Source organism: Puccinia triticina, chromosome 11A (genome assembly GCF_026914185.1).
Source record: "Puccinia triticina chromosome 11A, complete sequence".
Classification (NCBI taxonomy): Eukaryota; Fungi; Basidiomycota; class Pucciniomycetes; order Pucciniales; family Pucciniaceae; genus Puccinia; species Puccinia triticina.
In genome coordinates, this window is record NC_070568.1 from 1,128,917 (window position 1) to 1,155,607 (window position 26,691).

The window sequence follows — 26,691 nt, forward strand, 5'->3', positions numbered from 1 at the left end:
CCCATGTACGAGGTATGTCCTCTTGTTTTATATTGCTTACCTCTGCGCGCATCCTGATATGATATTTTCACCTTTTTTTATTCCTTCAGGAAAGCATACTGGAAAAAATTTTGCCGAGCTTTTCCATCATGTGCTTACAGACTATGGCCTCCTCAAGAAACTGCATACGATTACTGCTGATAACGCAACTACCAACGGCAAAATGGCTCGAGAATTGAAAACTCAAATGCCTTCTTTCAACGTTGACACCCACCTATTGGGTTGCATTGCCCATGTAATAAATCTAGGAGCGAAAGCTGGTCTCGCGGTTCTGGGCGGCATCGAAGAAGACCGCAACGGCGAAGAAATATCCATGGGAGACGAAGTTGATGACCAGGATGCCAACGAACCCGATGCATCCCAATCTGTCCAGACTGTCATGCGCATCTCGCATCTGACTTCCGATCCGGACGGCATTGGAATAAATCTCAAAACCATCCTCAAGAGAATTCACGGAATGTGTACTTACGTTAGGTTTTCTCCGCAACGCCGTGAACGATTCCGTAAAGTTGTTGAATTCGCCCAGCCAGAGCTCAAAGAATCAGGCTCCAAGCTTTGTTGCCTGGAGATTGATGTAACCACTCGGTGGAACTCAACCTTCGAAATGTTCAATTGTGCGATTCAACTTCGCCAGTCTTGCATCCATTTCTGTAATGAGAGTTCCGAAACCCGATTGTTCATCTTGTCCATGGCCGAATGGGACCAAGCAGCAAATCTGATGCGCTTGCTAGAACCTCTCAACGAAGCAACTCGCATGCTATGCGGATCGAACTACCCAACGTTGAACACTGCACTCCCTATCTACATAGTGTTGATGAAGCACTTGAAGCGAGTTCAGCATGGTCTATATGACCAAGCCCAGCTGATTCAACCTGCAACCCAAATTGTCAACAAGATCGAAGGCTACCTTTGTTCCGCACTCAACAAACCTATTTACATTTGTGCGATGATCCTTGACCCGACCTTCAAGACGGCCGTCTGGAAAAAGAACGAAGCCTTTATCGAACAGCACTATTGTATTTCTGTTGACGGAATCATCGGAACATTTCACCAGGTTGCAAAGACTTTCAATGAGACACTAGATCCCGCTCAGCCGACAAATTCAAACCCCGCTCCAAAGAAGAATACATCCAACTTCTTCTCGGAACTATATGAACCTGCCACCGAGCTGGACACAATCGAAGCAGAGATCCGTCGTTATCTAGCAGAAGAGCTTGAACCCGAAGGAACTCCAATCTTGAAGTACTGGGCTAGGCGACAATCGAGATTTCCAATCTTATCGAAGATGGCTCGCCGCTACCTGGCCATTCCCGCTACAAGCGCAGCCTCAGAGCGAGTCTTCTCTAAAGGTCGTCGGGTAGTCTCTTGGCAGCGTGCATCGCTCGATCCTGCAAGCGTGGAACAGCTACTATGTCTTAAGGAATGGTATCAGCTAGTTGATAGCCCAATTTAGTTCCTTGTTTTTTTGTTTCTCATCTCAAACACTCATTCAACCCAGTCGATACACTCGCTTGTCCGTTCAAAATCTCTTGTATATACCTACCTTGCTTATAGGTACAGCTTTCTCTCCTCATCGGAGCACTGAGGCCCGCTTTTTTGCTGTAATAAACCTCTAAGCCCGCCCATTTTGTACTGCGAATCCACCCGGGGGTTCGGGTGGGGTGTTGGCCTCATCCCGACCACCCGCACCCGGGTGGTTCCACCCGGGGGTTCCACCCGGGTGGTACTTTCCGGGTGCCAGCCTTAGAGAGAACCAATGAGTTGATTACTCTGGACTAGGCTATGGTTATATAGACTATGTATATGGAATCAACTTGTAGGTGAGAATAAAATGAATAAAAAATGATAATGAATAAGAAACTTCTCGACTCATTGTAACATGTCAAAAGGTACATCAATATCCCCAGCAGAGAGTGCGCACACAAGAGGATAAGAAGGATTTGGGAAAGTTTGACAAACTAATCTAGGCAAGGAGCAAAGTCAACAAGGCTAGTACGGTGAGCAAACATGACCACTAAATACAAACAGACCATAATATGTGGACTCATAAGTGTAGAATATCTTTGATCTGAAAACAAGCCCATAGAGGAGGATAAAGTGAGCGGAGATGGTGTGAGGAGAAAGTGAAGGGGTTTTAGGGATGAGTGGAAAGACAGAAATCCAACACCCTTCAAACTGTGCAATTGCAGCAGCAGAAGGGTTGAGGGAGATGGATGGCTGGAAGTGCAGCACCACCAAACTCCCTGGGGAACATGCACCCATTGACCGCTCCTACTTAAGCAATCAACTGCTCCACTCGCCCACCCTCCAAAACCCAATACTCCACCTGCAACACCCAACCACCTAGAAAACTTTGCCCTGACAACCCAATCAGCCATGCCCCATGCGGATGTAGTACAATCAACCCCTAGGCCCTCAACACACCAAGCCAGGTCAAAACACAATAACACTCCCTCCATACCAACCTAAGCCCACACCGCCACACCCGCAAATGGAGAACTCCTCCTCTCCGCCTACACCCAGTCAGTTGCCATGGCGCTGGCACCATGGCACCCCTTCATCCAACCCTCCTCAAACCCCAATCAACCTGTACTTGCAATCAAACTGCTTGTCTCCGGCTCAATTCAGTCTGAAGTTTTTGCAGGTGGATCTACAAGCGCCAACTGCTAGCAATAGCTGAGCAACCTCGGATGAAGCAGGTCTTCTCAAAGACATTTTTCTACAAGCGGTAGGCAGACACGCTCAACCAATGAGACGGCAAGTTGGTCATCTGCCCGTTTGACAAGAGACGAGGCTGACCTGTCCTTGTCGGCCATCCGCCCATTTGACAAGAGACGAAGCTGACCTGTCCTTGCTAGAGGACCTTTTTAAGTTGGCAATGCTTACTGAAAGGTCCTCCGCTTGTCAAACTTGAACCACGCTCACCCTTGTCACACTCGATCCGCGCTCACCCTTGTCAACCTTGATCTGCGCTTGGGTTTCTTGTTGAATCTGCAGCAGCTTGACAGGTTTGATTTGGAGATGCAGATCTTGATGGCCATGGTCAACCACTTCCCATCCTCTCCAGCGCCCCCTTCCCCGCCCAAATCTTTGTCTGCTCCACCGCCGTCATCAACCGCATCCTTGGCTTGCCCCAGCTCTCTAGCTTCAAACGCCAGTTTTTGCCTTGGCTTGCTAAGAACCAATGCAACCGGGCCTCCTCAAAAAATTGCCCTTGGTAAGTCCCATCCCCACTTGACCAGACCACCACACAAAAAAAAAGACCAATCTTTTAGCCTTGTCTCTTCTTTGATAGCTTCAACCAAGTCCAAGCTCAACTTATCAACGGACACTAACAGCGGCGCTAATGCACTTGAGCAGAAACCCAACCCCTTTGTAGAATAAGCACAGCTCTGCACCGCACAAGGGCTAACCAAAGCCCTTGACAGCCGCGTCCACCCCGCCGATCTCGCGCACATTCAGCTGTATGTCACTCAATGCGCGAGCCGACTAGTCCGCCGCCGACCCGCTCTCCCATGGCTCTAGGAAAATTCTGCTTGCCTGTCCCCATCACCCTTTCCCACTCACCCCCTCCACTTGAAGATGTTGCTTGAGAAAAGTGCTGCTCTTGAAGTAGTGCTCAAGTGAGCCAAGCCAGTTGATCAAGAATTGTTTTTTGATTGTTTCTTTCTATATTCTCATGATGATTTTGTTTTTCAGCCACAAATTTATGAGAGGCCAGCAAGTAGGCATATGGAATATGAAAGAAATAAAGAACATGCACCAAAACCAACTGCCTGTGAGCCAGCAAAAGAATGTCTTTTGTTTTTCAGTTATGTATCCAGGATCATACAACTTGGAGAGCTTATCTGTGCACAGGAGCAAGCATGAATTCTACAGGTACCAGCCAAACTTTATCTCAAGTCATAATATCCATATACAATCACCTTGGGGAAACTAAGTCTAAGGTCACCTAAATACAATCAAGCCTCCTGCTAGACCACCATGGCTGGGATACAAGTGATCAAAGCTAACAGATTCTGGGCTATAAGCAGGTCCTAGGAACTTTGGAATGATTAAAACTTTTTTTCATGCTTGGTAAGGAATTCTTTTTGAGGGTTTTGGATAGGAAAAGTGCAAAATTGATGTTCTGGTTATCATTGCTGATGTATTGATTAAAATCAAGAAAAAATAACTTTTGAAACCTTTCAGACCTTCCTCAACCCTTATAATGTAACATACGAGCAGGAGAGAACAGGGAGGAACTAATAGCCCGGTTCACATTGGATTTTTAAGGCCATTTTTACACATTTTATCATTAAAATTCATCATTTTTTTCAAGTTGGTCAGATTCTTCTGAAACCACTTTTTCTGATGACTAGAGGTCAAGGCGGCTTCGCCGCTGCAAACTTTAGCTTCAGTTGACTCACCTTCTCTATTTACTCTCCCTGCCTACCCAGCATTCAAATCTCATGCCCCCCCCCCCCCCCCCCCGCCATTTAGCCTCCAAGTTTAACTCAACACAAATATATCCAACCCTTCCCTGAGACAAATCAGGTTTTCCCTGCTAGGCTGGCCCCCCTCTATTACACCCATTTATTTATAGAAAAGTTTCACCACAAATGGCTGCAGATGTTACTTATGTAACTTGTTTCAATCCACTATGCCAAAATTTGCAAAATTGAACATACTGACGTCGTTGGTTTCAAACAGTTGGTTCTCTCCAAAAAATCAAAACTACAGCCGTTTCAAAGTGGCAAATTCCCGGGGTATCACTTAAGGGTGTCTAGTAGGGGCTTGCCGGGGTCCTTGTATGGGTGTATGCAAAATGACCGGGGCTTCATAAATCGAGGATGGAAATTTGCTCAAGTTTGTCCAGGACCACGGCCACAACAGCAATCACCCAGCCAAGCAGGCACTGACATTCGAAATGACCAGCGTATTGCTCAGAAATTCGACTATCCTCAGAAATTCGACTATCGTCTCAACTAGGAACCAACAGGCTCGGACGATTCAACGAGGTTCGTACTCCGTACCCGTTAGTAATACATAATCGAGCCGAGACAGTGGAGACTGACAACAAGTTCAAACATGACAAATTAGCTTCGCCTCCAGTAATTGCCCGATCATCCATCTTGACTGCTTATCACCACCAACACTCTCGAGTTTTTTCCCAGCTCTCATCCCTGGGCTTCCCATCCAATCACTTTCCAAGATCAAGCCCACTTATCCTACGAGACCGTCTAACATATCCTCGATCGTATGACAGTCTCATCAAACGATTCAACTCAACAGGACCTACCTCCTCGTCCGATGGCCATAAAGATCCAAACCAGATTCAGAAATCATCTTCAAAGACCCTGACTTCCACTACTGAAAACTCAACTAGATTACAAAGGATATGGAAGAGCGTCAGGGAGGAAGCTTCTCACTATTGGCACGGTACAAAACTTCTGGGAAAAGAGATCAGACTGAGCGCCAAATACCAGCTTAAACTTTTAAACGGTAAAAAATTAACTCGGAGGGAGAGAAGACAGGTCAGCAATCTATTAGAACACTAAACAAGTTATCTTTTGCCCTGCTAATGAATTTTGGACTGGTTGATCGTTGTGTGAGCTAGTTGAAAAGAACAACGACAGATTTACTACGACTGATACCATTCTCAGTATTTTTAATCGTTCCATTCATGGAACTATTACTGCCGGTTGCCTTGAAACTATTCCCGAACATGCTCCCATCAACCTTCCAAAACGAATCCAAAGAATTAGAGAAGAAGAGGAAGTTACTCAAAGTTCGCCTGGAGATGGCCAAATTCTTGCAAGAAACATTGAAGGAAACCGGGATGACTAAGAAGCTTGACGAGACCGAGGAGTTCAAAGAGTTCTTTAGGAAACTCAGGAATACTGGCGAAAAACCTAGTACCGATGATGTCGTCAAGGTTGCTAAATTCTTCGAAGACGATTTAACTTTGGACAATCTTTCTAGACCTCAACTCGTTAGTATGTGTCGGTAAGTGATATCGAAATAGTCATTCGACTTTACCTGACGCCATATCGGCTTTGCATTTTGTCTGCTCTCAAGCGCTCAATTGACAAATATGCTACTCTATGACCCTGCGTAGTTACATGAACATCAACGCATTTGGAACGGACAATTTCCTGCGCTATACGATCCGAAAGCGGATGAAACATCTAGAGGCCGATGATGCGATGATCGACGCTGAAGGGATCGATTCCTTGTCGGTTTCTGAGCTTCGTCACTCATGCCAATCTCGTGGGATACGCTCATTGAACGTTGATGAAGACGGGCTCAGGAAAGAGTTGGCTCAGTGGATCGATCTTCACCTGCACCGCGGCCTCAGCGCTACACTCCTGATCCTTGGACGAGCCTTCGCATTCAATCGGGGCGGTGACGGCGAAGCAGGGGATAGCACCTTAGAAAGCCTGAAAGATGCTCTGAGCAGCTTACCAGATACATTGGTTTGCAACTCTTCTTTACTTGTATGTTTATTGTTGGGGTTCACTTACCATTGCAATTAACCCCTTTCTTCGCATCAAAGTTAAACGAGGCAGAATTGGAGGTATCAAACGAGAGTATCACGAACAAGCAGCGATTAACTGTGCTAGAAGAACAAGAGGAGCTGATTGAAGATGAACTTGAGCAAGAGCAGAAGGAAGAGGATGCACGGAAAGCTCAACGAGAGCAGGAACGAATTCAAAAAGCAGAGATGGAGGAGCAAGAGAAGATGGACAACGTCGTTCAAACTGCTGCCGACTTACTTCCCCTCGAAAATACTGTCGATCTCGATGCAATCAGGATGACTTCTGAACAGCTCAACGAGCTCGGCGAAGCCTTGTCAATTCTAAGTGCTAAATCGAGCGTTCTAAAGGAGAAGACTGAACTTAAACAATTGGCCGAAGAAAACCAAGAAGCTTCTGAAGATGTAAATCTCCCGTTTCATCTTCTGATGTTTCTTTTTTTTTTTCTGTGTGAATCATGCTTGCGAAGAAACTCACACTGTTCTTTTCTTATAGCCTGAGAACACCTCCTCATCAGCTTTGGTCAAACGAATTCAAAAGATGATCCAACAAATTGATCAACAAATCGGGGAGTATGACAATGAAGTTGGCAATCGGATGCACCAAATCAACATAGGACAAGACGGCAAAATCAGTGTGGCTGATCTACAAAAAGCCCTTGGGGTGATCAAACATCGGTAAGTGCACGTGTTGCGCCAATCCGGTTGTCCACAGAGCAAAGTAAAACTGATTCTTTTCTCTTTTTTATGATAGTCCATCAGACGAAGCGATCAAGATTTTGATCGACAAGTTGGATGTGGACCACGATGGTTTTGTGCCTTTGGACCACGTGTTATCGCTAGCTGAGGAGGAAGGACTCGGGATCGTTTTCTCAGATGATGATCAAGACTCGAAATCGAACAAGATCTTGTCCAAGGGCAAACAACTCCGAGATGATGTTGTGCATAAATCTCTCAAAGGTTCTTCGTCCTCTCCTCTGACCCCCTCATCATCCTCTTCTTCTAAATCAAACGACTCCTCTTCTCACAAAGATGATATCAAACCTAAAAAATCTGACATTGTCGAAGACCCTTAGATGCTCACCATTTTACTACATTCTTCCTCTTCTATCATCCTTTACCAAAACAAACAGATATATGTGTATATATCATACTTATGATTTGGTCAAATTTAACCTTGAAGTGCCAAAACACACTTTTCTTTGCGTTAATTTTCCTAATATTTTTGTGACATGTTAATGGGTCGAGGAAGTTGATGATGTTCCGCAGGGACCCTTGGAAAGTGCCTACTTCCACCGATCCGCACAATGTGACCAGTGTTTACCCCTCTTGATGGCAATTTGAAGTGGTATTGTTTTCAAAACCTTTTTTGATAAACCAAATGATATGATTTCAATCTGTCGTAAAACTGTTCAAAAGGTTTGAAGTTTATCTGATGATCGTGACTCCTCATGCCAAACCTTTGTCATTGAGCTATGAAATAAGCCCTCAAATGAGGATGGTAAAATGCGATTCCGGAAAGAATAAAGAAGAAAAAGAATTGTAATTTTGCTTCTTGGCTCTGAGACTGGACTCATAGATTTCTTCTCACTCCAGCCAAATAATTCACAGCCATAATTGAATTAAACCCAAAAACCTGATCATGAAATATAATACAGACTTAGTTTGTGCACTGCGAAAAACTCTTTGCGCACTGTGCAGTGCGCGAAGTCCCCAAACACTTTGCGCACTGCGGGAGAAATATCAATTTTTTTCAATTTTTTTCTTGACCAATCAATAGAACGGCTTCTTATTGGCCTCTGTGAAATTTTTGGGAGTTTTTCCAGATTTCCTTGTATGCTAAAAAAACAATTGAAAGCCAAAAATAGATGTAGCATTTGGTGGCCTGAAAATCAAAGTTCCCATGGGCCAAAAATTCAAAATAATTTATTGACTCATGGAACATATAGGAACATCCATTTTTGAACTTTTTAGCTACTTTTTGCACGAGTAAGGGTCTCAAAAATGAAGAAATTTTACCACATAATAGCAAACTTTGGTGGATTGCACATGCATATTCCTCATTTTTCAGACCCTTTATCTTGCACAAAGTAGCTAAAAAGTTTAAAAATGGCTGATCCTATATGTTCCAGGAGTCAATAAATTATTTTGAATTTTTGGCCCATGGGAACTTGTCAACATTTGGCGGGTGTTGCCGGCGGGTGCGGGTGTCCAGATTCTGGGGTGAAATGTAGGCGGGTACCCGCCAACACCCTCCCTGCCCACGGAGCCAGATTCTTCTGTAGAAATGTAATACATATATGTACACATTCATATGGCATACCTATGTATATTCTGTATATACATATGCCATGCCATATCCCATGTTTAGTCCAGCCCAATTGGACCGGCCCTCCCTTGACCTCAACCAACAACTCACCCATGGCTCCAAAACAGAAAAGCAAGAAGCACCGCAAAGCATCTGAATCCCCTACCTCCTTGGTCACCAGTTGTACCCTTGCAAATAAGAAACAACATCCTATCACCATTGAGGGCACCGACTCCAATGAAAATGATGAAACCCCCAACATGAGCAACCCAGAAGGCACTAAAACCTTGAGGTCCTAGGTGCTGACAGATGAACAGGTGCTTAGTGAGTGATTCATTTGACTATCTGAATGGTCCAAGATGCAACACTAACCTGTATTTTTGATTTTTGGTAGGAAAAGCAATTGGAGTGCACAAAAACCAGCTAAGTTCTTGCTATGCTGCTTATCACCCCCCACAAATCTCTGAACTGGTTGACAAACATGGCCGCCATATGGTTGCTTACCCATGTCAAAATTTATTCAATATCTTTTACAGTTTAATCCTAGCCCAATTTGCTTATAACAATTGGTCACTTTTTATATTTCAGCTGCGGCAGCAAGATCCACCAACCAACATACAATACTTCACCTAGCAATCTGTCAAATCACCTCGCTAGTTGTACCAAGAAAGCCCATGACACTAAATTACAAACATTAATGTCGTTGGGGATATCCGCCAGTAGTCACATTGACCCTTGGGAGGTGGGTAGTCTTAATTTATTCCTTGCACCGATTCATATAAGCTGAGCTCAAGGATGTAACAGGTCCCCCAGCTGTGTGCTGTTTGGTGTGCTGAAGCTGCCTGTCTGTTCTCTGCTCTTGGAGAGCAGGCACATTGAGGGATCTTACATCCAACTGTTGTGCAACACTTACCAACCCAAAAGGCTGTATCCAATGACATTGGCCAATTATATACAGCTGTTCAGGATTCCATTATATAATTGTTGAAGGTTTGTTTTCCATATTTCTCACTTATCATACAACAAAAAGTTCATTTGTTTTTCTCACTAGTCTCATACTGGGGCAATCTACTTGGGTCTTGACGCCTGGCAGTCACCAAATGGGCAGGGTATGATCTATTGGAGACCGTGATCTACCGCATGGTAGAAGACAAAAAGGTTGGATTTCAATTGGAGGCTGTCCCACTCAATTTCATCCGGTTAAGCAAGAGTCATACTGGATCTTATCTAGCAGAAACAGTCCAGCTCATTGTTGATAAGTTTGGTTTGAGGGACAAGGCAAGCAAATACTACCTCTTTCCTTGGGTAATTGGCTGATTGTTGGTTTGTTCTCTTCCCTCACAGATATGTGGAAATGTTACAGACAACACTTCAAATAATCAGACTATGGTTCAGGACTTCTCAAGATTCCAGTGGCCTTGATTCAAAGGTGAAGCACAATGGATTAGGTGCTTTGCACACATTTTAAATTTGATTGTACAGGTCATATTACAACCATTTGGAAGCCACACAAAAAATCCAACTGGATTGACCCGTTGTGGAACTCCTATAACCATGCCAGGCGGTAGGCAGAGCGTAGAGGGGCTAGGTGCTGTTGAGTCTGCCCTTGTGGTTGGTCCAGGTAATGAGAGATGAGGATCAAAAAAATGTGATAGCGTTGGGGGGGATTTTTGAGATACAACCGGGATGGAATACTGTTGGCAGTGGTTGGTTTGTTGAGGATCAGATGATGATGATAAAGCACTGTGAAAAAAACTCAAGAAACTGCTGCCAGTTGAAATGCAATATTACAAAGGCGCCTTGGTAATACGGATGTACTTTGCGCACTGCAAAAAAATTGTTGCACACTGCAGGGGGTGTCCACTCAACGTCCTGGCCACAGTGCGTGGTAGCTCAAAATGCTTCACGCACTGCAAATGAAAACCATGGAAATTCCTATTTTTTTCTGCCAGCCAGTAGAGGGGACTTTTTTGCCCCTCCTCCAATTTCTTGGAGTATCTGGAAAACTCAGCTTGATACAAAAATAATGAAAAACAAATACAAAAACAAGCTTCAGCGCAGGCTCTTGCTCCCTGGGGGCACTTCCTGGAGACCGGGAGCCTGCACTGAAGCTTTTTTTGTATTTCTTTTTCATTATTTTTTGTGTAAAGCTGAGTTGTCCAGATACTCCAAGGAAATGGAGGAGGGACAAGAAAAATCCCCTTTGCTGACTGGCAGAAAAAAAAAGGAGTTTTCATGGTTTTCATTTGCAGTGCGTGAAGCATTTTGAGCTACCGCGCACTGTGGCTGGGACGTTCAGTGGACGCCCCCTGCAGTGCGCAACGATTTTTTTGCAGTGCACAAAGTACATCCGTTGTAATATTGCATGTCAACTGGCAGCAGTTTCTTGAGTTTTTTTTTTTTTTTTCACAGTGAGGGGGATAAGGATCAGGAATAGTGCTGGGGATACTGCCAGCGGATCAGGAAAGGGTGATGGAATTTCTCTTGGATTAGAGCAAGTCCCATGCCGTCCCATCCTCCAAGTCCAAACTCAAACTTGGACTCTGGGGAGTGACACGTCATCACATCCCTCACACACACATCAAACAAAAAGAGAGGAAAAAGAAGAAAACACAACAACACTCAAACAGGAAGCAAACCAAATAAGAAAGGAAGAAACCAATAAAGAGAAAGAGAAAATCAGAACAAGAAACAACCAAAACACAACCCACAATTAGATTGTGTTAGGATCAAGAAAGGAAAAAAATGACAGGAGAACAAAGAGAATCTGAGAGGGATCTGGAATCTTGAGGAAGGGAGAAGGTATGAATTAATATTAAGGATGATCTTGAGGATGAATCTTGAGAATCTTGAGGCTGAAGGGTCTTGCTCAGGAGGTTGCTGATCTTGCTGACTTGAAGGTTTTTTATGCTCTTGTGGGCCTCTACCAGTATGACCACCACACCGTGAAGATGACTCTGACAACAATACTCTCAATCCAGATGATCCTGACAATCCTGATGACCAGATTCAATGAAAGTGTCTTGTTTTTTTTCTCATCTTTCTCCTCTTGTCCCAAGATTGGTTGATCACTGAATTTCATCTGAGTTTAAACAGCTTCAACAATGCAGGTGATTCAGAAGATGACAATGATGATGAAGATGGCAACCAATATCCTCTGGCAGCCAATCCCATTGACATGGAGGAGATCAAACTCAAGGACAAAGATTTTAATTAGTTGAGTGACAAAGGCAAAGACAATCAATATACTTCCAAATCTTGCAAACAGAAACTGGCAAGGGTAAGCCAACTCCATCCCCCTCAATATCATCTTATTTACTGACTCTAATACCATTTGAAACTAGTTCCGAGCAATCTCCCGCAAGCTCAACAAGTCACCAAACTCAAATTCACTGTTTGTTGAGCTATGTAGGGCTAATGAGTGTGAAAAGCTGCATAACATCCAGTGGGATGTGAGAATCCAATGGAACTCAACTTTGACACAGTTGGTTGGTATATTGAGATGCTTGGCTGCAATGTAAGGTTTTTTTTTCTTGTATCATCAGCTACAATTGTAACTGATTTACTTGCTAATGCTATTGCAGTTTGGAGTGGCAAACAGATAGACAATATGGCCTCTCTTGAGACCATCAGATCAACCAGGATGATCTTGATTTGGCAAGCAACCTGGTTGAGTTCCTTCAACCCTTCTTTGACATAACACTACAAGTCTTGACTCCTGGTGGCACGCAAATAGCCAAGATAGTTGGTTTTATAGACCAGATCAAGTGCCACCTTTCCACCACCATTTCTGAAATGAAAGCACAGTACCCGCCGGTCCTGAGGAACTCCTATCGTGCAGGAATCCAGCTCAAAAACAAGTACTATACTCTTACAGACTGTTTGCCATTGTACCGAGTAGCTATGGGTGAGTTCTCCTCTCTTGTTGATTTTATTTCATCTTGACTGAATTCCTTTGCAATATTCAGTTCTTCATCCATCCTTCAAGGATGAGTTTTTCAAACTCACTAATTGGGAGCCCAAATGGATTGATGAGGCAATAAGACTAACCCCCAAGATGTGGGAAAGCAAGTACTGGCCTCTACCTCAACCAAGCACCTCCCAGAAACAAAATATGGGCCTGTCAAAAGTAAGTGAACATCTGACCGTACATGATATGCAGTTAAATTATCCGCTAACATGCTACGCATCAGCCTCAGACAGGTGTAATTGCAGGCTTACAGGGTGCATCAGAAGCATGTGGAGCAAGCACAACCACCAATCCACTCACAATGTGGCTTGCTGGAGGGTTGGCCCTGAATGATGATGGACATCCAGTTGACCCCCTCAAATGGTGGATGCACCAACAACGCGCTGGCAATTCTCATGGTGGCCTTCTCCAGATGGCGCTGGATGTGCTTAGCTGCCTGGGTACGTTGTTCTACTCTTTCTTTCTTGATCAATTTTAGAAATAAATAACTCTGCATTTAATCCAGCAACCACTGTGGACATTGAGAGATCCTTCAGTTTTGGCCGGGACTATGTCTCCTTCCGATGGCACCGCCTGAGAAAGGAATGAATTATTGTTTTGCTTGAGAAAATTTTCAATTTTGGTTTTGTAATCAACCAATAAATTCACCTGGACCAAGTCTCACCTGAACATAGCCAGTCACAGTGCATGTTAGTTGATTTTTTTATTTGATGTGAAAAGCCAATTCTAGTGTCTCTGTTCTTGATGAGGTATTCAGGGAGTGCTTGATGTTCATATATACTATATAATAACAAGATGTAAACGCGTAGAGAGCAAGACCAAGGGGTTTTTTTCAATTCCAGACAGATGAGTAAATTACAAAAGGAAGATTGACCACTTTATGTTAAAGTGGTCATCATCTTCCAACATCTTTGGATTAGCCAGATTTTTGGGGGTTGAAGATGAGATTACAATCCCCCAAGCTAACACTTTTTCTTGTGCTGTTCCAATGACCTTTCACAACTCCAATGTCCTCAGACACAAATCTTGCCACAAGAATCACACACAGAATGTGCCCCATGCGGGGGAAGACAATGATGCTGGTAGGTATAGCTGCCAAATTCCCTGCAGGCCCTCTGCTGCGGACTTGTGAAAGGCTTTGTGACAATTTCCACCCTGATGTTTGCGTGAACACCAGGGTGGACATAAGAAATCACTGACAATTTTGCTTGTGCTGATCCAATGATCTTGCACAACCCCACCAACAACAGGCATTCTCACAAAATTTCAAGCAATCTTGCCATGACAATCATTCACAACTCATTCCCCATGTAGGGGAAGGGCAAACAATGATGCTGGTCAAGGTATAGCTGCAGAATTACCCGCATGCCCTCTGCTGCAGAATTGTGAAAGGCTATGTGACAATGCCTTACCCTGATGGTCGCGCGCACATCAGGGTTGACATCAGACCTCACTCACCAAGCCCTTACGGTGACATTTTTGCTCATGCTGATCCAATGACCTTGCACACCTCTTGTAAAATTAGACACACTCATTGACATAACATGTCAAGCAATCATGCCATCACCATCATGCACAAGCACAGCCCCCTGCCACCAAAATTTGATATTCAGATCAGATATATTTTGCACTACAGTAATACAGAATCCAGGAAAAATTGGCCAACTGTTTGCCATCATAGACAGGGACCTTGGAGTGGTGAAACACAAAGCACAATTAGAGATCAATAAAACCTAATCTACATGCTTATGATCCCGGAGGGTGATGTAGAAGCACCCCTTGAGGTGACAATTGGCCAGGCATTGCCAGCTGATGTCAGATGAATCTCCTGATTTATGATGTGTGGCAGGGTTGGTTGCAGCTTGATTAGAATTGCAGAGTGCTTGAAGATTCTCTGAGATTTTTTCAAGACTGTATCCTGTGAATATAGAGATTTTTTGCTGCTCAAATACAATTATGGTGTTATAATACTTTGGGCTGTAGCAATCAAGAGGAAAAATTTGAGGCACCACCAGGACCCCTTTTGTTCTTCTCACTACACAATGAGCCCACTCTGACATTATATTACAACCAAGCCATGTAGGTAAAAAGAATCAACAACCCCTTACAATACATCCTTCAGGGACATCAGTAATCACATTCTCTAGATCTAAAAACAGCATTCAGACTGAATTGGAAACCTTGCGCCAAGCAACCTGACAGGCTGGTCAGTGTTTATGTACCCTTGAGGAATGATTGGTTTAGGGAGGCATGACCATCTGAGTGTGTGGGAATTCAAGCAAGCTTTTAATGCTCATCTCTTCCAGTAAGAAGTGTGGAAAATTATAGCTGTGAATCTCTGGTAATTCTTGTCAAACAGTAAGAGAATTAATACATGTTGTATGAAGTTGCATAAAATTGTTTACAGATAAACACTAGTTCAAAATAATGAATGACTGAGCTGTTGATCAGTTCAACATATGTTAGGTTACAGTCAAACTCCTCATGGGGTTGAAAGTAAAACAGAGGTTATGGTTGATATGAACTACACACCAGTACATACCTCAGATGAAATTACAGCCAGGAACTATCTGAGTGCCACATACTCCCTGGTGATTGGGCCTGATCACAAAATGTTGAATTTAAGTCTTGTTTCTCCTCATCCCCAAAATCCCTACACTTTTTCCTCACACCATTCCATCCTTTTTTATCCTCCTCTATGGGCTTGTTTTCAGATCAAAGTTATCCAACACTTATGTTGCCCCCTCTCTATGTGGTCTGTCTTTTATCCTTGGTCATGCTTCTCTCTTACTATCTTGTAGACATTGATACCTGATTAGAATAGAGTATGTATTGGCTTTCCAGGTTACTGCTTATCCTCTAGATTGCGCGCTTCTCTGATGGGGATAATAATGTACCTTTTGACATGTCACAATGAGTTTGAGAAGTTTCTTATTCAATATTCCTTTTCATTCATTATTATTCTCACCCACATTTTGACCACAGTACATAGACTACTTATACGGTGCTAGATGAAGAAATAATGGCCAAAGGCCTGAGACTGAGAATGGTGAGCTGGGAAATGATCAAGCACAGAATCTGTGCAGGGACTCAGAACAACAGATGAGAAGTCTCAAAAGAGCATGTCTCACTGATATGGGCTTGGAACTAAGTGAGGGGTTGTATTTCATGAGGGGACGAATGAAATACATGGAGAAAAAGGGGCCTAAGAGGGGCCTAGGGGGCTAAAGGACCCTGATGGAAGTAAAAGGAACAAAAAGGAAATAAACCCTCTTCTGGGCATGGGGCATAATTCTAACACTAGATACATGTGAATTAAAATCATCGGTTCATCTCCTTCTTTTTACGCCCTTTGAGCCAGTCCAGTGAGAAATCCCCATCTCACTGTCCATATTCTTGCTTCACTTCTCAGACCCCATTTTGGTCTCACAAGTTCAAAACTCAACACAAAATGAGATCTGTTATCTTCATCAATGTGTTTCCAGTGCCAATATCCATCATACTTTACGATCTGGGCAACATCAATCTGTGACCAATATGTGTTTTTGAAAACAACATTCACAGCTGCCAAGTTCAAAGTCAGAACACCTCCCAAACCAGAGCCTATCACGTCTCTAGCTTGCGCAGATTAGAGTCTCCCATTATCAGACCTGGTTATCTTCCTCACACTTGGCAATCAATCACTTGATGACCAAGAAGGCTTTGGAAGAGAGCACTATGAAAAAACACAACTGTAATACAAGGTAAAGCAGCGGTTCTCACAGGTAGTCTGCCCATACTTTATCTCTTGCAATAAACTGATTGCTGAATTGAACTTCTTGAAGTCGCCGGAACCATTCCCCTATTGGATTACCTTCCAACAACATGGGGTTCTCCTAAAGATCATCATTGAATTAGAATAGTAAATTACTTCATTGAATTGTTGTCAGCTTGTTGATTTTTGTAACTTTTTTCCAATACATGATAGTATCTTCAGTTTTTTGTGAGATCTTTTTCCCCAGAGCCTACAAGGGCCTGGCTGCCAATTTCTGCCCAAAAACTTCAATATACTTCAGTCAATGGTGGGCAGTTACTTTACTTTACAATATCTGGCCAACTTTAGTAAAGTAACTGTCCGGCCATTACTTTTCCTGCCGTGATTGTTAGCAGTAACGCGCTGACAGCGGCATCACATGTAAAGCTTTCTTTGAGGCCGTTACTTGAAAAGTAAAGCGTTGTTGAGCAAAAAAAGGCCAAATTAGCCTTATTTTGGCCTTATTTTGCTCTTTGTCTTTCTTGATATGCCTTCCTCATAATACAGATGGTGCAATGGCCATAAAAAAAAGGCATCCACTTGGTGCAATATAGACATTGCACCACTGTTAACAGTAAAAATAACAATAACACTCAAAAATCATTATCTTAAGCGTTACTGTAACAATAACTGCCCACTGTTGCTTCAGTGCAACACTGACTTATTGATTTAGTATCAGCTTGTTTTTTACCAATTGTTCACATAACTGTTTCTTTGTTTTTTGGGAGATCTTTTTTTCTCTGAGCCCACAACAGTCTGGCTGTTATTTAATAAAGAGAACCCAATATATTTCAATGCAAAACTACCTGTGCGCAAAAAGAATATATGGTTGTATGCTGCTTGCGCATGGAGGGGGGTTCATTGTTGGGCAAAATTGAGCCAACTGAAATTTCCATGCGCAACAAGTTTTCCTCCGTTTGCAAAGTAAATCTGTACTTCACAAGGGGCTTCAAAAACAATATCCTGTGTACGCCAAATTGGTAGAAATTGAAAGAAATTTCAGGGGTTAACTTGAAATACAATTATTGGAAAGGAGAGAGCATCCATTAGAAGTGTCACTTTTCTTTTCCTTTCAGCAATTTTGATAACTTGTTCCAAAAAACATTTTTTTTTCTTTCCTTGGTTTTCTTCCAGGCTTCATAGGACAATTGAGCTTTGGATTGATCCCACTGATAGTTATTTGATACATTGGACTTGTGTGCATACTTGAGGAAAAATTTCTTGTCTTCTTCACAGATTCCATGATACTTGTATTCAAGCCATTCATCCAAGGTCCTGTTTTGATTTAATCAGGCCATTCAGGTGTGGATAGGCCATTTGAGGCTTTGATAGATGGTAGGACATAAATTTAGAATGGAGGCTTACATATATTTAAGAAGTGGTAACCACTCTTTTAAATTTTCCTCAAATGGTTTGTATCTTGCACTTGTAAACATCAAGGGACTAGATTGACCAAGAAATGAAAAATTATAACCAAATTAGGACCAAGAGTTTTGCCAGAGGAAAAGAAATGCCAAAGGGTGGTGAATAGAATCATGGAGAACACAGACCCTTCAATGTAAATTCTTTCTTTTGCAAATTGGTAAACCATCTTCAGGAACCTTGTGGGTTCAACAAATTCCTCACAAATGCTGTTTCCCAATTTACTGGGATAGAGTTTGAGTGATCATAAATTAGCAATTTACACTGGCCTCCTCTTTCAAGACAAAAATACAACCCACTTCTGTAATGCAATTGCTATTCTAAAACCTGTAGGGGTTGTACCTGCCACACGGGGACCAATAATCTGGAGGACCTTCAATTCTCTGCAAGTAAGTTTGTTCTCAGTTACTTGACATGCATCTCATGATTCAAAATAAGAATATGCCCTCTTTGATCATCAACCAAGCTACTCACATCTTATCCTCCTTGCCATCAAACCTTTGAATTGCTTCAGGGGGTAGGAAAACCTGTATTTCTTGCTTCTTAGTTTTTTTGCTGTATATGTACAGTTATTATCCAGAGATTATTGGCAGGAGAGATTGATTCAAATATGATAAGCCTATGGAATAGTCTTTGGCAAGTCTGCCGGAGGAGAAAACACATAGCACTAAATTTCAGGAACTTGTTTTCGCAAGGTTATCTTGAGACTTACAGAGGAACCTCCAGCTTGTCCATGCGCTTCCACAGACCTCGACGCAAACATTGTACATGTGAGCAAGAGCAAGAGATTACCACCAAGAACGTTAGCAGCGCACCGGGATGGAGCAGCATTCTCATCGTTTGCTTTTCAGTTACTCGAGATACGGGGCGGGGAGATTAATGAATGGAAGGTACTCGGAGTACTTAATCATCGTCAGTAAGCGCATCAAGGGCCAAGGCCGAGGTTCAATGAAAGGCTCGGCATCATGAAGTGTATGTTTCTAAAGCTGATTGGCTGGCGCATGAAGGAATCATGCCCCTCACAAAACAAGATCAGGAGAAGGGACTGGTGTCAGAGCTCTATAATGCAGAAGCAAATGTTTTATGTATGGTCTGATTCATACATACATCGTAAAGATCGGTACACACCCCATGCGAATCTTGAACGGCCGTGAATCTGAAGCACCGCCGCGTCCTTGTGTGTAAATAATTTTGAGGAATGGTTTGGAGACTTTTGGAGAGCAACAAACCCCAAAGTTCCAAACCTCTCTACATTATTACGCCCGGTTTGGTATAGGTTGCAAAACATTTCTACTGCATGATCCAAACCCTTCAATATTTTTAGGGCTACCCAAGACTGAGACACGAGGAACTCTCGGCGACCTGTCTCAGACAGACTCATCCGCCCGCCAATTGTTTGTGAGCGCTTTGGGTTAGATCTGAGTAGGTCAACGGCGTCGTTGTATGTGCAACATGGGTCACTTCACTGGTTTCGAGCCCGCGACAGCTCCATGAGCCTCGGATCTATCACCCTCTGACTTATCACAAGTCCCTCGCTTCAGAGGGCCCTGGTACAGCCTGGGCTGGCGCAAAGCGCCCTCGCGCGAAGCGCGACCTCCGAAGGAGGGACTTGCAGGTGAAGCCAAGAATTTGGCTTGAGAGCTTTCAGTGTTTTGGTGGAAGTTTTTTCCCGCTTCCCTTTCAGGGGTCTTCTCCTTGTGTATTCCTATCGCCTGTGGTGCCAGATTAAAGGCCTGATTTTTCTCTTTCTTTTGGTGTCAATCACCACTTTTTCCCCCTTCACAAACTCCTTCCATCCCCCTTTGAAGTTTGTGATTTTTTTGTGTTTGGCCAGAAGTGTGTATGTAAATTACGAGAAGATCCATTTGGACTCAATTTAAATACAGAACTCCATCATCCATCCACCTTGACTGCTGAGCAAGGGCAACACTCTCCTTCCAGTGTAGATATCACAAAAGTGACACTACATTAAAGCTGAAATGCTCAGCTATCCCGTGTACTTCAGCTCGCTGACTCACAATGAGTGCGCGCTGTGTAATGTAAATTTGATTCAAAAAGTTGGCCAAAAGCCACAAATTTCCTGAAGCTCTCACGCAGAAAAAAGCCGATAACTCATAAGCCTCCAATTGGGAATGGGAGATGCTTTGCATCGGGGTGCTCCGCACCCCCAGTCCTGGGAGGCTTAGTTAAGTCAGATCACCCTTTGCTGCCTGGACACATTATCCTGAGCACCGTGAATATGTTTGCAAATATTCCCGAACTAGGTGCACCACTCCTCATCAGGATTCTGCTTCGGTCCAGAGAACCGGAAATGTTTTATGCCCTTTGATAGGTCTGTTTATGAATTGGCTGACATCTATAGGACAATGAGCATTTCAGTCAGGATTGGTCTACTTGGAATACTTCACAGGGAATGCTCCTTGAACCAACTATCATTTGATGGCTTTCTAATTGTGAATTTCTCAGCACAAGTAGGCTGGATAAGCAAATATAATACTGTCAAGAGCAGACGTGCTTCCCAGACAGAATTCTGCATATTGTCTCAAAAAATTAGTGCAATTATCATGATATAAAACTATCTTCCCTTCCCTGCCCACTTTTTTAAAATCAGAATGTGTGAAATGATCTTATAAGTATATGTAGAATTGAATAACACAGAAAGTGAATGTACCAATGGGTCAAGCAAAATGTTGAAACTGGGCTTATAGAAGTAAAAACCATTGCTTCCTCCTTGACCCGCCTTGTCTACACCAAAAATCCCAGGTTTGCAGTTTGTACACTTGCAACAGAGATATCTAGCAGGCAGGATTGGCTACATCATGAGCAATGCTGTTGAAGTTAGGCACACTACAGACTCAATTGAGGTTCGCCAGTATTTTACCAGATGAGAATAAAGTGATGAATGAGTCTGATCAGCCAAGCAATCCTGGAATTGCAATGCTAGCCTACACCACGGGCGCACTTTCTTGAATTGGGACCGTTGGTCCCGCGGCCGAGCTCTTCAACCGTCTTGCCAACCCCTCAGGCGTTGGCAAACTGGTGAGAAACCCCGGTTGGTGGCTCCACAGTGGTCAGAACGTTGGTCAACCGGTTGGTTTGAAACCAAAGACCAAACAGATTGAGCCGTGAATTGCCAACAACTGTTGGCAAATTTGCTTTTGCCAGCACCAAGGCTTGAACTGGGGTCAGCTGCCCCCAGTACATGTAGCCCTGGAGCAAGGCAGCTTGCCAAGCTCACTACACTCGTCCAGTGGCATTGGCACGCCTTGCAGCCGAGCCACTGGCCGGAACATGCGTATTGGCGCCTGCCAATTGGGCCCCCAGTAGGTGGTGGTGGCGGCCCGGGCCACCAGGCCTCCGGCGGTGACGGGGTGGCCCAGGTGCATTTTGCACCCGCTCCGGGGATTACCTCCAACGCCCAGCCAACGGCTTGGTTGGCCCAACGTTTACCCAAACATACATGTGTACCAATCTCCAACGGTTGTCGCCGCGGGCAGACGAACTGTCAGAGCAACGGCAGCGCATACCTCCAGATGATGTTCTGGTGCGCCCGTGGTGTACCTCAATATTGCAGGCAAGATGTTATACTAATAGGTAGCTAGTCTCTATCCTGTCTTGTCCTACATTTATTTTATAAGTACTCTTGACCTCATGATATTTATCATGCTTGATTATCACACTAAAATTGGGACCTACATCAGTCCACTACACTATGAAAAAAACTTGAGAAACTGGTGTCAGTTGACATGCCAGATCCGGGCTGATACAATGCCACATACCTGAGTTTGTCCAGCTTTATTCCTGGTTGATTCCATGTATTTTTATGGATTAGCTCAGGCTAAGCAGTATGTTCAGACTCTGCTTAACCACACCAGCCACCACACTAACTTTGTGCAAAGTTTGTTTTGAGCTGCTCAGCTGGCACAGCAGAATACATACAAGCACCCTTTCAAGCGGGAGGCATCCCTCCCTCCAACACACAAGGCCACATACGCCAACCCACGTGGACCAGGAGGAACCGGTCAACAACATAACAAGACCGGGAGGAATCCCTCCTGCCCCTGGTCAACAACGCAACACCACAGTTGACCGGGCGGAATACCTCCCGGTGTGGTGCTCCATTCCAAACCATAAGTAGTATTTTATTGCTTTTCTTTACATATATTCATCATTACATTGCCCATTTCCCCATAACCCTTCACAAATACCTCATTATTATTGCATAGTCAGATTCTACGCCAAATTTCACCTATAGTCACTCATACATAGTACCCCCTTATCTTCAATGGTTCAGTAGTTATAAAGGATATAAGACTTACAGACAACCTACATTCTTCATTAGTTACAATACTCATTTCATTAGTAACCTACTTGAATCATTACAGTAAATTCCTTTTACATATTTATTCTCACATACTAAACTCTTTACATACATTTCTTATTATGTACTATGCCTATTGTACACCTTACATCATTGGATCTGTGCTTACCTCTTTCAGTAGTGCTCATCATTACAAGTAGTTACTATGTTCTCATCACTCTTCCCCATTAGTACATTCTTTTATTCCCATAACCAGCATTCCCCTTTCAGCATTGCTCATCATTACATACTGTTACTATGTTCACATCACTTTTCCTCATTTGTACAACCTTCATTCTCATAGCCAGAACTCCTCATTGTCTGTGCTCATCCTTCCTTCATATAAGAACTGTCTTTCCCCCCTCACTTGTACCTCATGCAAAATTTATATATAATTTTAGATACAGAAATTATAAGTGCCCATTCTCATCAACCCATTGCCATTGAACCATTGCCCATTGCTTTCCCCCCCCTTTCAACCATTACTCCAACTCTCTTACCCTCAGTAGTCAGTAGTTAAGCTCATAGTACTAGCTCCTAAGATCAAGCAGAAATCAGCCACACCTTTTCTTCTTTTTCTTAGTGTTACTCTCATCCCCTCAGCATTCGTCAGGAAGGCAGCCTCTTCAGCACCCTTGCTTAGCTTACATTAGTACTAGTGTTGCTATCCATTTCCCTTCCAAGCTCTATTCTCCCCTTTGAGTAGTTCCACACCGGTCAACAGCTATATGCAGCAACTGTCTTGCCTGGGAGGACTCCCTCCCGGTCGACAACATAACACAACAGTTGACCGGGCGGAATCCCTCCAACAGTTGCCCGGGAGAAATCCCTCCAGGACAATGGCCTTGCATAACAGTTGTCACCTGCCAGACAACTGCTTCATACAAATGTCGTCCGGGAGGGATCCCTCCCGGACGACTGCTTCATACACCAGTTGTCCGGGAGGAATCCCTCCCGGACGACAGATACATACAAGAGTCGCCCGGGAGGGATCCCTCCTGGCCAACTGCTTTGTACAACAGACGTCCGGAAGGGATCCCTCCCGGACGACGGCCTCATACAACAGTCGCCCGGGAGGGATCTCTCCCGGACGGCTGCTTCATACACCAGTTGTCCGGGAGGAATCCCTCCCGGATGACAGATACATACAAGAGTCGCCCGGGAGGGATCCCTCCTGGCCGACTGCTTCGTCAAACAGTGGTTCAAGAGGGATCCCTCCCGGGAGACTCTTGCATGTATCTGTCGACCGGGAGGGATCCCTCCCGAGCAATGGCCCCATACAGCAGTCGCCCGGGAGGGATCCCTCCCGGTTGACAGATACATGCAAGAGTCTCCCGGGAGGGATCCCTTTATGAAGCAGTCGGCCAGGAGGGATCTCTCCCGGGCAGCTCTTGTATGTATCTGTTGTCCGGGAGGGATTCCTCCCGGACAACTGGTGTATGAAACAGTTGTCCGGGAGGGATCCCTCCTGGGCAACTGTTGTATGGGGCCGTGGTCCGGGAGAGATCCCTTCCAGACGGCTGTTGTACGAAGCAGTCGGCCAGGAGGGATCCTTCCCGGGCAACTCTTGTATGTATCTGTTGTCCAGGAGGGATTCCTCCCGGACAACTGGTGTATGAAGCAGTCGTCCGGGAGGGATCCCTCCCGGGTGTATGTCGAGCTTAAGGCCTTGTGTGTTTGCTGGAGGGATGCCTCCCAGTTGACAAGGGCTCTGGTAGTGTATGTACTTAGGTGCCACTGCTGTGCCAGCTGAGCATCTCCAAAGTTAGTGTGGCTAAGCAGAGTCTCAATATACTGCTTAGCCTGAACCATTGAGTAAATTCCAAATATTCCAGGGTGCACCACCCTGGGATTCATTTTGTATGAAGCTTGTTCTAAGGGAGACTGAACTCAAGTATGCTGCATGTCAACTGACACCAGTTTCTTGAGTTTTTTTCATAGTGCTATGAAAACAAAAACTCTCAAGAAACTGCTGCCAGTTGACATGCAATATTACAAAGGAACCTTTGTAATATTTTATGTCAACGGGGGGTATTCAGAGCAGAGAGAATGGTATTGTATGGCATGGCTGAGGGGCTGATCCAAATCCAAGTTTTTACATACTCACAATGTCCTGTTGCAAAGATATGCACCCCTTGGAACTTCCCGCCCCACCCCTCTGGTGCAGAAGCTGGGACTTTTTGCTAGGAATGAGCAGCAACGGTGGGCTGCTAAACTTTCAGTAGGTAGTTTGCCTAGCGCAGCAGAGCTACTCTTCCACCAAATGTGTTTTCCATTAGCAGTCAGTGATTTCACGCTACTGCTAACATAAAACTTGCCAAGCTGAGGGCTCCCCTGAAATCTATGGGGCCTCTATCAGCGCTATTGGCGCTAGCAGTGCTAATTAGCTGCTAAAAACTTGGATTGCGCTGTTAGCGCCTGTTATCGTAGAGTAGTTGCCCTGTAGCAGCGCTACCGCTAAGAGCATCTGCATTGGTGCGGGTGTAACTTGACGAGTAGTGGATTACCTTACTCCGGGATTAGTGCTAATCTGGGTGGTCAACTGCATTGGTGCGGGCTTGATTGATGAGGAGTATGTTGTATGCACCTGCAGCTTATGTAATCTGTGTTTGGTGCATACTTTTGAGTGGGGAGGAGTGTCTGCATGCAGCACTTAGACTCTAGAGAATCCGCAATGGTTGCAGATTAAGAAGGGATTAGCGTACCTAATCCTTCTTGGCAACCGCATTGGGTCCAATTTAGTTGGACTAAACTCCTCCCGGGAGATTTGAACTAAGTGAGAGTAAATTTACTCCTTGCTAATACTGAGAGTAAGTGCTGCATGCAGACACTCCTCCCCACTCAAAAGTATTCACCAAACACAGCTTACATAAGCTGCAGGTGCATACAACATACTTACTCATCAATTAAATTTAAGCCCGCACCAATCACCAGGGGGGGATCCGTTGCACTTCCCACAGAGTGCCATACTGTGATTTCTTACGGTAACTGTTCCAGAATTTAACTGCTTGTGATGTGTAAATAATACCTGAAGTGTGTTCATCTCCTGTTGAACTCATGGTGATGTCTTACCTAATCATTATTGGGTAGATTTGATTTTGATTGAACCAACCAAAGGACTAGAAGATGGGGGAGGGAAGGTATAAGAAAGTCATTGTACATCCACACCAGAAACTATTTGTTGCATTATCCAAGCCAACAGTTCCTTCAATATGATTATCCCCTTGCTATACACAGCAACAGCACACCCAATCAAATTCTTCATTTACTGTAAATATTATCCGCTATGTGTGGCATAAGCAGAGTATCTGAGCAGTGTCTGTCATGATCAGGAGATTCAAAGACAAATGCAACTCTCCGATATGTTTTGCTCAAGTTCTGAAAGATTGATAAATCACCAAACTGATGTAGCTGATCTGCAGTGCAAACATATTACTGCATTTGTCAGTGCAAATGTATTAATATGTGTGTGCTGAAAACAAACTGATGCCCACAGGAACAAACCATGGTGGGCTGCCAGGCTCAGGGAGAGCCGGTGGTATTGCATGGGATTTTTCTCAAACAGTGGATCCAGTGTGCGGGAGGAGGGGAGTTGAATGGTTGATGAACGCTGTCTGATCAGTGATGTCCACCCTGAAGTTTGCGCGAACTTCAGGGTGGACATCCATCACACAGCTGCACGCTGGGTTTTGGGGCCGGTTGCTGCAAGCCCCCCTACCAACTTACTTAAATGTCACCTGTGACATGTCATGACTTGGGAACATAATGTTCCAGTAAGTTTTCCAGGGCCACCTGCCTACAACAGAGTCACAGATTTCCACACATTGGAGGCGTACACAGTCTTTGAGGAATCAGTTTGTTGAGGAATGGCTGCCTGAATCTGCAGACTTCTAACTAAAAAATTCCAAAGCTTGAGTGAGATTTGAGAATAAGCCCTCCAATATTAGCCATGATTTAAACCAGCCAACAGCAAAGCCACATGATGAATAAACACAAGCTGGACTCATCCACAAATTTGCCTAATTCTGCATTCCAGGATTACTTTGGCTGAGGAGTTTGTGTGTATTTGCTGGTTCAATCACAAATCAAGAAGAATTGTCTCTTACACAATTTGGCCCAGAATTGATCTTATCAATGCTTAGAAACAGCCATTCTCATGTCTTAAAGGCTGGGTTCCCTTCAGCTGATCACTGGTTGAATATTTGATCAGCGGAGCAGTTGATCATAGATTAGGCTAAAGTTACCCTTGCAATACTGTGGAAAGTTACAAGTTACACAAGAG

General features: G+C 44.1%; 2 protein-coding genes across 2 annotated transcripts; both read left to right on the forward strand.

Annotated features, from left to right (window-relative positions):
• Positions 1-3,060: 3,060 nt before the first annotated feature.
• On the forward strand, positions 3,061-3,423 carry PtA15_11A116 (uncharacterized protein; the record flags this gene model as incomplete). The annotated part of the gene is made up of 2 exons (XM_053160992.1): positions 3,061-3,256; positions 3,335-3,423. The coding sequence occupies 2 exons, from the start codon at positions 3,061-3,063 to the stop codon at positions 3,421-3,423; spliced, it is 285 nt and encodes a 94-aa protein (XP_053024983.1).
• Positions 3,424-4,948: 1,525 nt separating this feature from the next.
• PtA15_11A117 (uncharacterized protein) lies at positions 4,949-7,632 on the forward strand (the record flags this gene model as incomplete). Its single annotated transcript, XM_053160993.1, has 7 exons — positions 4,949-5,039; positions 5,122-5,555; positions 5,639-6,027; positions 6,140-6,497; positions 6,578-6,961; positions 7,053-7,234; positions 7,311-7,632. The coding sequence occupies 7 exons, from the start codon at positions 4,949-4,951 to the stop codon at positions 7,630-7,632; spliced, it is 2,160 nt and encodes a 719-aa protein (XP_053024984.1).
• Positions 7,633-26,691: the final 19,059 nt, after the last annotated feature.